The sequence below is a fragment of the Rhinolophus sinicus genome, linkage group LG16 (genome assembly GCF_036562045.2).
Source record: "Rhinolophus sinicus isolate RSC01 linkage group LG16, ASM3656204v1, whole genome shotgun sequence".
NCBI lineage: Eukaryota > Metazoa > Chordata > Mammalia > Chiroptera > Rhinolophidae > Rhinolophus > Rhinolophus sinicus.
The window spans coordinates 37,339,039-37,353,658 of NC_133765.1; the positions used below are offsets into that span (position 1 = coordinate 37,339,039).

Consider the following 14,620-nt stretch of genomic DNA (forward strand, 5'->3'; position numbering starts at 1 on the left):
CCAGTTATCCGGGAGTTCTTTTCTCTGGCTCCCTGCAACGTCAGGAAGAGAAAGGCCTCCTGCTGGACCGTCCCCCCTCCTGCCTCTCCATCCCTGGCCCTCGCTGCTCCTGCAGAGCCCAACGCCAAGGCAAGGAGCAAAAGACCAGAGTGTCAGTTTCCATTTCCCCGTGGACATCCTCCTGAGCGTTTTAAAATCAATTCTCCCGAGAAATCACCGCATCCTGGGGGATGCTTTCATTAGGAAATGGGAACGGAAGAGGTGTGTGGTTGGTCAGGTAGCAGACCCAATCTGCCAGCTCCAGCTGGCCTGTCGTCTGCAAGCCGGCCCACAACAAGGGTCCCCTGCGCTCCCTGATGACAACATTTGTTAGATGGAGCCATGCAGTGGGACTGGGTGTCTGCATCCGACTGGTTAGAGGGAAAATTCCATTAGTAGCTGGGATTTCGAGAGGCCGCCCCCACAAGGCCTGTGTGCGTGTGTGTGTGTGTGTGTGTGTGTGTGTACAGAATGCATTCTTCATGACAGGAGTATGTAAATAGCTGGTTATACCTGGCAAAGTCAGCTTGTTAATCAGAGAGCATTTCCCTGTGCTCACCTGCCCTGAATCCAGAACCCTCATTTCAAACACCCTCACTAATCAGCATACCAATTGGCTGCGGGGTGGCCCATGCTGTCATTTTCACTAGGATGCCTGGAATTGGGGAAATGAAGCGCCCTCAGGAGTGATTTGTCTGCTATAAATTAGGCTGAATTGTCAGTCTCTGCTTAGCCCTGCTGTCAGGCTTGCTCAGACAGGCGCCCGCCACCACCTCTAGCCGAGCTCAGTGGGACTTATTACCATTTCCTGCCATTCCCAAATGGGAGCCACCATCTAGCCAGCACCCTCGCCCCAGACTTGCTATCTCATGGTTACACAACTGGAAATGTTGCACGCCGGGATAGCCAGTAGCAGTCGCCCTCCACCATCTCCAGCATGCAGAGAAAGATCTACATGAATTAGCTTTCGGTTTGCCTGAGTATAACAGAAAACCCTTGAAACCAGTAGCCGAAACATAAAGGAAGTTTATCTCACGTATGTAACTAAGCCCATGACCACTCTGTAGTCGTCTGGATTTCTACCCCACCATCCTCAGCGAGTGGCTTTCATTTCCAGATTTGCCTCGTGGTTCCATATGGTATTCCAGCCATTGTATCTGTATTCCAGGTAACCAGAGGAAAAAAGGTCGAAAGAACATCTAAGTCCCGCCCCCACTTCCTCAGTCCAGCCCCCACTAAGCAGATTTCATAAAGTGCCTCAGAATATTCCTGCTTACATTTGGACTAGAACAATAGTTCTCAAACTTTCAGCCTCATCCGAGAGCTGGAGAGATTGTTAAAACAAAGGTTCATGGGCACCACCCTCAGAGTTTCTGACTCAGTAGGTCCGGCCGGGGTGGGGCCCAAGGATGTGCGTTTCTAACAAGTTCCCAGGTGGGGCCCGAGCTGCTGATCCAGGCAGGAGACCGTGAGAGCCATTGTCCCAGGCCACATTTGGCCACAAGGGACTGAGATGTATGGCCCTTTAGCTGGGTTCTCTTCCCCACTCTACCCTCATCCCACCCCCCAAAAAATCATGGTTCAGCTACTAAGGAAAAAGAGGAGAGTGGGTACTGAGTGGCAGCTGGCCGCTTTTCCTACAGTATCTTGAGGCTCGATTTCCTCCAAACCCAATCGTTTTGTTTTCGGAGTCCCCGCCTTTTTTGGGTGCCCTCTGGGCCTCGGAGACCAGGGGTGTGGCTGCGTAGACACACCGGACACCCACTTGTTTTGCCTCTTGCTAGGGGTGCTGTCCAGACACGGGACACTGTCCCCTTGGCTCAGAATCCACAGCTTCCTCCCGGGAGGGGGACTCTGTCTTCCCAGAGGGGAGGTAGAGGCAAGGACACCCATTCTCTCTCCTGATTTTGGCCAAGACTCTGTCAACTTGTAAACCTACCCCCTCTGGGGAATTTGGGGTTTGCTTGTCATCCTGCCCCTCCCTCCTCCAAAGACTCCGGCTCAGAACGGGTTTCTGGGCTTGAATTGGGTGGTAAGGATGGTGAAACCACAGAGGGAAACCAAAATTAGATTAATAGCTTCACATATTATTCTGCCAGGCAGACCTGGCCGTGGTTTAGCAGGCAGGAATTAGAGGGAGCTCTTTTTCTCTGCTTCAGGGGCCTTTATCACTCCCTGGAAGGTTGGTCGTACCCCCAGATTCTCCGAGGGATTGGCGCCAGTTCACCCCCCACCCTGGGGTTCAGCTTCAAGTCTCTGGAGCCACAGCAAAGCCCATCCCCACCTCCTGGGGTCCTGCTGGTGATGCCTCTGGATCGAATTAGAAGTTTAATTAAATGACTCCTCCATCGACTTCCAAGCGACGTTAAATTAGTTCCCAAATTAGTGATGGTTGAGTGCTCTCCTTAGAACCGCGAGGCTGGGGTGCTCAGGAGCGACTTGACATAGGACATTGAAATTCAAAGTCACAGCTCTTGGACTCTCTTTTCCAGGATAAAGCACAACAGGCTCGTGTTTAGGGGGTGGCCACCTCTGGGCCCGGCACTGAGCTGGGGGTCTCGCGTAGGTTCTCTCGTGAAATCCTCAGAACAACCTCGAGGAAAGTGGGATCACCCCATTTCACAGATGAGGAAAACCAAGCCCAGAGCAGCCCAGACCTGGCAGGCCAGGCAGCCGGATACAGGCAGCAAGACGGGGTCACAGCAGCAACGGGCTTTCAGCCATCTGGAGACCTGCGGCCGGACTCCCTTCTTGGTTTTCAGAATAGGACCTTGGATCTTCCCAGAGTCTGCCCCACCAGCAGGGCCCCGTCCAGCTGTCTCAAGCATCCCTCTTCCAAGAAGCGTCCTTCTTGTGGCATGTTTTCCCAACCCACTGTGCTCCAGCCGAGACCGTTCACGTGTCTGCCACGTGCTTTTCCTTTTCAAGCTGCCATTCCACAATGTTCTGTGCCTCCTGACATGTGAAAGAGCCACCTGGAGGGGCTTCTTGCTCGAGTATCACATTTGCGTTCCTAGAGATAAGGTGTGTGCAGGGAACCAAAAGCTGTCACAACATGGAAATAACCACCTGTCAATTAGGAACCACTCGCAAAAAGATCCCCACTTCAAATGTCCCTGCCTATTTCATGTGCGTCCGTCTGCTTCAGGGCAGCGTTTCTCGTGGGTGCCAGACCCCCAGGTCCCTGCAAAGCAACATATGGCAACGCAGATCTGCCCAAGTCCAGCGAGGGGTGCAGTCATGGCACTGATGGCAACGTCTGACTGAAACAGTGAATGCGAGGAGACGACCACTGAGGAGAGACAGGCTGTAAGGATGATGGGAGTTAGCACGTCCACGATGCGGGCACCATGGGCTCTGCAAACCACGGGGCCTGAACACAGACGGGTTGGAGGGCCCTCGGGGGATGGGCTGAGAGCCCCATCCCTTTGGGAAAATGATCTTCGTGCCCAGGGATCAGCAAGGTTTTTCTGTAAAGGGCTAGATAGTAAATATTTTAGGCTTTGCAGAACACAGTCTCTGTCACATTCTCTCTCTCTCTCTCTCCCCCCACCCTTTCTCCTCTCTTCTCTCTCCTCCTCTCTCCACTCTCTGCCTTGACAAATGTAAAAGTCCCCCTTGGCTCACAAATCCATAGAAAAGTGGAGCAGTGTGGCAGGATCACAGAAGCAAACGTGCGTGCCACTCCCCGAGCAATCCCACCGGTACAATACATGCTAGAGAAACTTGGGTGCCCACAGAAGGAGCGTTTGGAAATTCTACAGTTCCGTCGGTGGGGGGTGGGAAGTAAAACGTGGGAAAGCTGCGTGATGGACGTCCGGTCGCTCTTTGAGATGAGGATTAGGTCGGTGTGTACATCTGGGTGTCAGGGAGATGCGTACCCATGACAGGGACATCGGGAAACGTCCTGGTGAGCAGAGAAAAGAGCAGAGAAAGTCCCATGTGAAATGTTGGGCTGACTGTGTAAAGCGTGATTCTAAGCCACATAAAGGTGGGAATGGCACCGTGTTTAATTCGCATACACAGGAATATGCGATTAAAGGATAAAATCGCTACCCGGAAAATGATGGCACGGTCCCCTTAGTGATGCCCTGGGGTAGGGAGGGAAACGGAGGAACAGGACTGGAGAAAATGACAAAGTTATCAGCCACATTTTTCTCTCTTTTATAAAAGACAAAATAACCTGAAACGAATACAGAAGGCGCAAACAGCCTGTCACTCCAGGTTCTGTGCTGCGTTGGATGCTTGCTACGCACCCGCGTTATTTTTATTTTATTTTCTGTCCCTCCCCCTCCACGGCCCCAATAGGTGGAAAGTGGGGCATTGGCTTTTTTCCATGCACGAGTCGCCTAATCCCAGACACGTCCCATTTATGCTTCCCAGCTGCCCTTTGAGGCCCCACGGACTTGGTTCCAAACCCTGACAGTCAATTCGGAGACATGATCGGATTCCATCTTCCCAGCAACCCTAGTTAGTCCCCACGTTCACAGCCGAGGAAACCGACGCTTGGAGAATGTAAAGAATGGCCCGAAGAGGCAGAGGCAGGACTTCAGGCGGGTCCGCCCCAGGTCCTCACCCTGGACCAGAAGGAGGACACAGGTGGTCAAGGACACACCTTCCAGGCCGGTGGGGCCCCGTTCACAGCGGGTGGGTCACCTGCGGGCTGTGGACCCCGGAGAACCCCTGAACCAGCTCTGGGTCTCCGTTCCCCCATCTGGAGAGTGGGGATCCTAAGACTCCCGCCTTGTGGGTTGGTCATAGGAATGAGAGCGTTTAGCTGCACCTGGCACGGAGCTAGCGCTGCCCCGATGTCATCTTTGTTTTTCCCTTTCTATGAAGTCCTCCCTCTAAATGCCCCCGAGACACATGTGCGTGAGAGGTGGTTTCCTGCTCTCTGGACGTCGTAGCTTAAGCCCACCCCGTCCTCAGCCCCTCGTGAGATGTGAACCCCCCGTGTTGGTTTAGAAGGTCAGGTGCCTGGGGTCTGAGCTGCAGACGTGTTTTCTCTGCATCCTGTTCCTGGGACGAGGAAACTGAGGGTGGGTGGACTGGTTGGCTTCACGGAGGCCCCATGGCCTGGCGCGGCTGTGGTCTGTCCACGCGCTGTTTTCTTTCTTTCTGTTCGTATTGAGATGTAATTCACATGCCGAAAAATGCATCATTAGAAAGCCTGTCATTGAATGAGTCTTAGTCTATTTGCAAGGTTGTACCGCCATCACCGTTATCTGATTCCAGAAGACTTTGATCACCCCCAAAAAGAAACCCCAAGCCCTTTAAGTGGTCAGTCCCCCTCCCCCAGCCCCTGGCACCCACCCCGCTGCTTCCTGTCTCTATGCATTTGTCTGCTCTGAACAGTTCATAGAAGTGGAATCACATACTATGCGGCCTTCTGTGCCTGGCTTCTCTCACTCGTTGTCCTCGTTGTAGCGAGTACCAGGGCTTCGACCCTTTTCATGGCCGAGTGACATCCCGCCGTACGCACAGAACACATTGCCACGCTCGTTTCTCCTGGTGAGCAGCCTGCGGTGGGGGTGCTAGTGCGGGTTCACTCCCACTCCTGGGGTGCGTGCCCCTCCCCTCGCCAGTCAGGCTTGTCTAACGTCCGTTTAGCTGGCTCACCCCCTTCGGTCTTTCTAACGCTCCACAAGTAACTCTGTGTTCTTTATTTATTTAAAAATTAAAAATACGATTTGTAAAAATACAGGAAAAGGGCAAAACCAATTTACATTTATGAGGGCGAATCCAGTAGCAGAGCGTGTTTTCTCCGAAGCCTCCGGCTTTGCTCAAACTGGAAACGACAGTGATTTAAAGTACCGCACTTTATTGATTCTGTTCAGCGCAGCGGGGCCGCTCTCTGCTTCGCGACGGGAGGGGTGGAGGGAGAGAAGAAACAGTAACCACGGGGAGAAACGCTGTAACAACACAGAGATCGCGGGTACCCAGGGTCCGTGCTAGTGCGTCTGGGGGCTCTGAACGCATTGATGGGTGTGTTCTCATGTCTGCAGGAGCCCTCGTGTCCCCGGGGATGCTGAGCAGCTCCCAGCTCCCAGGGCGGGAGGGAGGGAGGGCAGGTGCCGTCCAGGCTTTCCCCAGAGCGAGCTGCAAGAGGTGACGGCGCCTCAGCTCACCCTGCCCGCCCTGCACGTCCGTTCCTCCGGGTCCCCAGCTTCTGAAAGCCACCTCGCTGGCCTGCTGGGCACGTCGCCTGCTCGCCTGAAAGGCACTTGGGAGGAGTCACCGGCTCATCTCCCTCTGTGTCGCTGGGTCAGTGTGTCACGCACGCACACGCACACACGTGTGTTTAACTGTCCAGGAGCGCTTCCTTCCATCCTGGCACGTCGTTGTCTCTGATGGGCTCCGAGTCCCTAGGACCGACGAGCGACCTCTGCGCTCAGCCGGCCGACGGGCCTGCTTTGTGCCCGGGTCCTCCTGCTGCTGCAGGGTTTGCTGGTGTCGTCTGTAACCCCATCGCCGTGCCTGCACTCTGGGGACGGGGACAGTGCAAGCCAACCCGACTGCCGCTCGCTCGGGATCAGAGGACGTGCAGTACCTCATTACTGTACCCCCTCAAATGTGCCGCGCGGCTGGAAAGGCAGCCACAGCTTCCTCCTCAGTGGGGATCCCCTGACCCGTGCCCTCCCCCCTCATCCCCCCGAGTCCCCGACACGCCCTCCAGGCCTGGGATGTAACAGCCTCCGGACACACCATCACCACCCCTCTGTGCTTCTGCCAAGAGTCTGTCCCTTCCCTCCCTGATACCAATGGCCCCTTCTCGGGTCACGATCAAGGATGTTTCTTAGCCCCTCTTCCCACCTTAACGTCCAGGGTTATGTCACAGTCCTGTAGAAGTCTGCTTGGGCTGCCCCCGCCAAACGCCACAGGCTGGCGGCTTAAACAACAGAACTTGAATGTTCTCCCCGTTCTGGAGGCTGGACGTCCAAGGTCACGGTGTCGGCAGGTTCTGCTCCTCCTGAGGCCTCTCCCCTGGGACATGTAAACCACACAAGGCAGTCGGTCCCCTCTTTGCTTAGACCAATGTGAGCTGGGCTTTCACCACCAGTTAAGGAAAGAGTCCTGACGAGCACGGTGTCTGCAGCTTGAGTGTCTGTGTACTCGCGTCTCCCTGCCATCCTATCTGCCTGTGTGTGAGCAGGGACTTGTCACTCTGGGTCACTACTTTGTCATCCAGTGACAAGAACACGCTGGGTGCACAGTCAGTGTGCCCTACCTGGCGGTTGACTCTCCATGGGTGTGTAAGATTTGCCAGCTGGAAAGATGATTGGCTCAACCCCTCACTTGTAAAATGAAGAGACAGAGATTCTAAAAGGTGAGAGACAGGATCGGGTTACACAGAAAGTTGGCGTCAACGCAGAGTAGAAGCCAGGGCCACAGACTCCCAGTGACAAACACCCACCGGAGCGATGCATCAGGAAAGTGATTTCTAAGTACAGGGACCTTCCCCCGAGCGCCTCAGCCAGCCAGGCCTGGAGGCCAAGACTTCCTTCAGCGTTTGGTGTTCTCACGGCTGCCATTCTCTGCTAAACCAGTCTAATCTTGGCAGTAATTCAGATCAGGGATAGGAAATGTTAGGTAGAGGAGAGTGTGAGGGTGTGACTGTGTGTGTGCATGTGTGTATGTGTGTGTGTGAGAGAGAGAGAGAGAGAGAGAGAGAGAGAGAGAGAGAGAGAGGAGATTGCAGCAACCACTTGAAAGCTAATCACAATTGATCCATGAGGGAGTTTGGGGCTTTAATGAAGCCATTAGCCAAAGGCCATTCTGAGAGAGAAAATGGGAAGAGCAAACTCTGAACGTATTACCTGTAATGAGCCTGAGGGTGGACTTGGGGGAGTCCTGCAGTATTCTTAGCATCTGTAATAGCGGATGTACCAGCTGCCCAGCCTGCAGCCCCAGCTCAGCGAGCCCGGGAGAAGGCAGGGCAGAGGCTCACTGAAGTGCTGGCTGATGGCATTGGCATCAGACAGAGGCTGGGACTTGCCTTATACCTGATGGCTGTTTCAACTGTGTCCTGTGTAATGCAAAAGGTCATTTCTGTGTCAATTGCTTCCCTGGGAAAGAACTGAGAAAACCTCTCCCCTTGCATCTCCTGCTTCAAAGTGGAGCAGTGTTTCTGGAGAGGGGCTTTGGGAGACATCAGCCCAAAGGTAAAAGGTACCAGAGATGCTCCAAAGCCATGGGCCCTCTTTCATCTTTATCCGGCCATAAAGAGAAAGATTTCAAAAGTGCAAGCAGGTAGCATCTGCAGACTGAAGAGAGAAGGCATTTCCTCCATCAGTCTGCAAATCACACCATGCGTGAGAGATGACACTTTGCATGAAGTTAATATGAACAGGACAAGCCAAAGTCCCCATAACTGCGATGGCAGGGGCTCCCATGGGCAGCAGACGGACAGCAGTTCGGTTTGCTTAGAGGTCTGCATACGCAAACGAAGCCCCAGTGGTCTGGTGTCCATTACCAAGGTGGGGTGACCGTGGGTGTTCGGGGATAAAGAACCACTGTTGCTGTTCTTTGCCTGATGGGATTTGGTTATTCTGTCTTCTACCTTTCTCCCATGGGACTCACTCTCACAGGCCTGTCAGTCAAAGTAGCCCCACCTCCCTGGATAACGGACGGGCCCTTAAGCCAGGTGAGGCCCAGTAGAGTCTCCATCCAGAGCATTTCATTCTTAAGCAGAGTGGCTCGGGGATAGGGACGGTTGACGCCATTCATTCCACGTCACTCTGGAGAGATGGTCCACTCTTTCCTGTTTTCAGTAACGTGGAAGCCGGTCTGGGCCTTGCGGTTCCAATGCCTCCTTCAGCTTCTCCTTTGTTCCTGTGAGTGAGCCAGGACCCAGCCAGTAAGAACCCGTATTCGTTTTCCTGTTTCTGCTGTAACAAATTAACACCAATTTATTATATCCCAGCTCCGGAAGGCAGAAGGCAGAAATGAGTCTTACGGGGCTAAAATTAAGGTCCAGGCAGGACTGTGTTCTTTCTGGAGGCTCTGGGGAAAATCTGGTCCTTTCCAGCTTGCAGAGGCCACCCACGTCTCTTCGCTCGTGATGGTGTCACTGTGACCCCACCTCTATCACCACACCTCCTCCTTGTCCTCTGAGCCCCTTCTGAGAACTCTTATGGTTCCATTGGGCCCACCCAGGTAATCCAGGAAAATCTCTGCACGTCACGGTCCGTAACTGAACCACAACTGCAGAGCCCTTTGTACCATGTAAGGGAACAGATTCACAGGTTCTGGGGATTCGAACAATGGCATCTTGGGGGTAGGTGCATTACCCATCCCATCACAGTGCCTTCTCCTCACACTGGCCAGTAGTACTTTCAGCTGCTCACAAGCAAAACCTAACTGACGTGTAACTTCTTCTGGGTCTCTGCAACAGAGAAGAGAAATAAACATTTTCTGATTGTTGTTGGAAGCTAGGGAGATGGTCATAAATAAACCCAAAGTAAATTAATTGTTCGACGTTCTTGGGAAGTTGCCCCAAACAATGGCCCTTTCGCCCAGGTTCCAAAGGTAAGTACTATGGTGTGTAAACAAGGACCGCTGGCCCAGACCTGGGGAGGTTGCTGCTCGCGTCCGACCAAAAAGCTCCTTGACCCAGGTATGTCTGCTTCTTCCGGCAGGACACGGAAATCCTGAACACCGCCATACTCACGGGACAGACGGTTTCCTTGCCCGTCAAGGTGGTCTCTGTGGAGGAGAATGGTGCCGTGACGGACATCTCAGAGTCTGTGGAGTGCAAGGCCACGGACGAGGACGTCATCAAGGTAAGTGATGCCGTTACCATCTGGAGTGAGCTGGTGGGGACGTCACTTGGGAATCTTGTTCCGTAAGAGAGTCTCACCCTGTGAAACACGAGGTTCCAGCGGCTGGCTTGTGCACACCACACTTCCGGTCCACCCGCTCACGGTGTCCGCGTCCATCTCTTTATTTTGATATCATGCCAACCTGGTTTTCATCAGGTGTGCTGTGGGCCGTGGGTCTGACCCCAAATGCCTGCAGTAGCTAAGCTGATGGTTTGCAGGACTGAGGGGAAAAATCACACACGCCTTGTTCTAGAAGGGCAGCCGATATTCAGTCAATGAATTTAGTATCGTGATTTCTTCACGAGAAACTGAAAATTTGGATTTGATGTGAAAGTCACATTGTTTTTCAGTGATGGCAACCAATGATACATTTTTTTAAATGGGCAAAAAATTAAAAATAAAATCCATCTGCAAGGTGGGTCTGGCCCATGGGGCAGCTGATGAAACCACTGTTCTATAAGGCAAATTACGAGCCATGGACCAAATTCAGCCTGCCGTCTGTTGTGTAGATAAAGTTTTATTGGAGCACGATGGCTCAGACCTGTTTCCACATTGTCTGTGGCTGCCTTTGCGTTACTGAGGGAGAGCTGAGTGGTTGCGACAGACCATATGGCCGGCAAGTCTCACATAGTTACCATCTTGCCCTCCCGAGAGACAGCGCTCCTGGAGAATCACTGCTCTCCGTCTGAGTTTCCTGAAGGAGGGACCCTAGTTCTTCGTCTTTCCCACAAACACTTGCCATGGCAATGTACCCACCACACTTGCTCAAGGAATAAGACAGCGTGAGGGCTTTTCCAAGCCAGAAATGAAGCAGTTGGTCTTTCTCTATATTTTTTGTAATCCCAGAAGCACACTCAGAAAAAAACATAAAGATCCAAAGGAAAGCACCCAGATAATGGTGGGTTTTTTTCTCCCCTCAAATGGAGTCTGACAGCACAGGTGTTAAACACTCTGTGAACTGGGCCGGCCCGGTGGCTCAGGCGGTTAGAGCTCCGTGCTCCTAACTCCAAAGGCTGCCGGTTCGATTCCCACACGGGTCAGTGGGGTCTCAACCACAAGGTTGCCGGTGCAACTCCTCGAGTCCTGCAAGGGATGGTGGGCAGCGCCCCCTGCAACTAAGATTGAACACGGCACCTTGAGCTGAGCTGCCTCCCAGATGGCTCAGTTAGTTGGAGTGCGTCCTCTCAACCACAAGGTTGCCAGTTTGATTCCTCGAGTCCCACAAGGGTTGGTGGGCTGCACCCCCTGCAACTAGAAATGGCAACTGGACCTGGAGCTGAGCTGAGCCCTCCACAACTAAGACTGAAAGGATAACAACTTAACTTGGGGGGAAAAAAAAAAGTCCTGGAAGTACACACTGTTCCCTAATAAAATCTTCCCAATAAAATCTTATTAAAAAAAAAAAACAAAAACAAACAAACAAACAAAAAAAAAACAACTCTGTGAACCTTACAAACTGTCGAGGGGAGGACTGGGTGGGAAAACTCTTTCCTGCAAACGCCACCCCCAGCGAGGACCAGTGGCAGCACAGCGGCACAGACTGTCCCATCCCTGGGCGACATTCACGCATTATCTCCACCACCGGCCAGGAGGGGGCAGTAATGCGTCCCCGCAACATCAGGCTACTCCCACCATTTTCTGAGTGTTGGAGGCAGTGTCTCAAGGAAAAGATGCTTTTTCCTAACTCACCGGAATGTGATCTATGGGCTAGTGGTGGCCCTGAACCCGAAGTGATTTACAGAAGACCCCAAAAGTCTGTGGGAGGAGGGGAGCAGGGGGATGCCAGTTTTTCTAAACCCCACTGTCCAATAGACACACAACGTGAGCCACATATGGAATTTAAAGTCCTCCAGCATTCAGTCTAAAAAGTAAAAAGACACAGGGGAATCTAATTTTAAGACTGCACTGCGTTTAACCTATTATATTAACATACTATCATTTCACAAGTAATCAATAGTAAGAGCACTAATGCGACATTTCATGTTTTTGTCTTCGGCCTTTCGGGTCCTGTGTACTGTAGACTTAGGGCAGCCCTGTGACAGCCCCGTTGCAAAGCTCCGTCACCACACGTGGTGGGTGGCTGCTGTCTCGGGCAGCACACGTCTAAACTCTCAGGCAGGATTTTGCAACCTCAGCACTACTGATACCTGTTCCAGGTAACTCTTTGTTCTGCAGGCTGGCCTGTGAATTAGAGGGTGTTTGGAAGCATTTCTGGGCTCTGCCCACTAGGTGCCTGTAGCACTCCGAGTTACGACAGCCAGAACTGTCTCCAGACATTACTGAATGCCCCTGGTAGGGAAAGCCACCCCCACTGAGAATCCCTGCTCTGAGGGAACCCTACTCTGATTCTGGCTGGACAGTCACCCCGCTTTCTTGTGGTTGAAATGTAACTGGCTAAGAGGGAGAACTGGGGGGCACTTGGCTTGGCTCTGAAGCCTATCCTCCCCCGCCCACCCCCGCCCCAGCCACAGACACACCTGTTCTTGCCAATCACCGGCCTTTATGACCAATTAGCAATTCCCCTAAGAGCCAGGACCCTTGATAAGTGTCCTTTGAAAGGACACCTGCAGCACTGATGACTTTTCTACAGGGGTAAGAAGTCCACCTTGCAGCCTATAGAAGCCAGAAACAAGCTTCATCACGGTTGTAGACATAACTACCCTTAGCTGCTCTTCAATGAGTTTGATGGAGCCCCAGTGCTAGTATTTCTAGGGATGTAATCAGTGTCTTTAGGGAAATAAATGTATCCAAACTGGAAATTACCTCGGGAAGTGAGCTTGGAGTTGATAACGCCCAGGGCTGTTGACAAAGCAATATGGAAACTTGAGTCCACAGAGCTGGGTGAGGATGAGCAGGCATCCTCTGATGGAGGCAGCAGGCTGTGACAGGCAGGGAGGAGGGACAGCCCCAGAGGAAATGCAGCTCTAGGGTGTGGCCTGGCTGTGCTGGTGCCTGTGGATGGGGTGGTCTCTAAGGAGGGCACATTTGGGCCAGTCAGCAGGACAAATAATGACTGCCAATGCCCGCTGCTGACTGTGTACCCCATCTTGTTCAGTGCTCTATGCACACCCCCCATCCTGACACTGCGACACCCACCGTGTGTTCCCGGGCGGCTCCTACCTGGTCCAAAGCCCTGCACGTGCTTTTCCTGGGAGCTCCTGCGGCCACGGGATGGGCACCACCCACGCCGCAGTGGGGACACAGGGACTGAAAGCCTTGCTAAAGGAAGTTCATTTACTGAATTTGCTGTGTAGCTGTCTGACCTCCAGGGCCCGGTTCCAGCTAATGGATCCCAGCACAGCACTAAATATAACGCATCCGGGCACCCAGGGGCCAGCTGCCCTGTGACAGAGGAGGCTGCGTGAGCTCCGGTCGGAGCAGTGCACGCTCGCGTGAGCAAGGCCCGAGTATGTCCCCGTGCTGGCTGCTGACAGCACGCCGCTCTCTTCCTACCAAACTTACTGTACATTCCACAAGCTCTGAGCCCTTGAGAGAGCTGTTTTTTAGTAAACAGCCATGGTTTTAAAGAGTCCACGAGTCTGATCGTCACTGTGGGTGCCACCCCCTTGCCCAATGGGAAAATGGGCCGACTTTTCCCCAAGATGGCAAGAGTTCCGCTTCCGTGCTTCTCATACCCAGGGGACTCTGAAAGACATGCTGGGACGTCTTTATCCTCAAGCGCCATTTGGTTCTGAGAAAGAAAGAAAATTGAGGACAGCAGAGCAGTTCCTGGAATCCAGCTGAGTGACACTGCCCGGCACGCCCCCTTCTCTGCCGGAGGTGTCACTGTGAAGCGAGGAAGTCCTGCCCCCCAGCTGGACTACGAGGGCAGTTTAAGCAGCGTGTCTAAGAGTGTGTCTGCCGCTGACAAGGTCTTCCTCCAGCCTCAGTTCCTTCATCTGCAAAATGGGGACATACTCATACCGACATCATCAGGTGGTAGTGAGTTTTAATAAAGCACGTAGGACAATGCATTCATGTAGCCCATCTTACTAGCCAGGTAGACCCCCGGGGACACTTGGCAATGTTTGAAGGCACTTGTGGTTGTCACAGCTCAGGGAAAGGGCGATGCTACTGGCATCCAGTGGGTAGAGTCCAGGGATGCTGGTAACCATCCTACAATACTTAGGACAGCCTGATAACAAAGAAGGACCTGGCCCCAAAGGTCAGTCATGCTAAGGTTGGGAAAGGCAGGAAGGGCCAGGCTGCCTGAGGCCTTGGAGTCTAGGCTCAGAGTTTTGTTTTAGGAGTGATGGGACCCTGCAGGGCATTCTGGCTGGGGTTTTACATACATCACTCTGGCAAGTCTGAGATAGATACAATGATAAGTTAATTTTACAGATAAGGAAACAGGTTCAGAGAGGCTGAGTGGCTTGCCTAAGACCACACAGCCTGCGAAGGGCAGAGCCACGATTCAAAGCCAGGTCTGCCTGATTGCCAGGCCCGCAGGTCTCAGGCTGCCCGTGGGCTCTGACAAGTCTGAAACCACGCTGCTCTCCTCGCAGACGGATGTGAAGAAATGCCTAAAGCTGTGCCTACCCACATGGCAGCCACCTTCCATGTGTAGCTCTTTCAATGTCCACCCCAGGGACATTTCAAGCGCTCAGTAGCCACCTGCTGCTCCTGGCTACCGTATCGGATGGCTCGCAGACTGGACATTCCAACATCGCAGAAAGTTCTTCAAGAAACACAGACCCAGAGCCCTCGTCTGGTAGGACCTATGCACACATTTGTTCCCAGGAGAGGCTGACAGACAGAAA

The 14,620-nt window shown here is 53.0% G+C and overlaps 1 protein-coding gene across 2 annotated transcripts in view; it reads left to right on the plus strand.

Moving 5' to 3' along the window:
* The window catches only part of TMEM132C (transmembrane protein 132C), a 248,787-nt gene that overhangs the window by 219,343 nt on the left and 14,824 nt on the right, over positions 1-14,620 (plus strand). For both annotated transcript variants that reach the window (XM_074321410.1, XM_074321411.1), the window contains one exon: positions 9,678-9,821. In XM_074321410.1, coding sequence (XP_074177511.1) covers positions 9,678-9,821 — 144 coding nt within the window. The remainder of the gene's footprint in view (positions 1-9,677; positions 9,822-14,620) is intronic.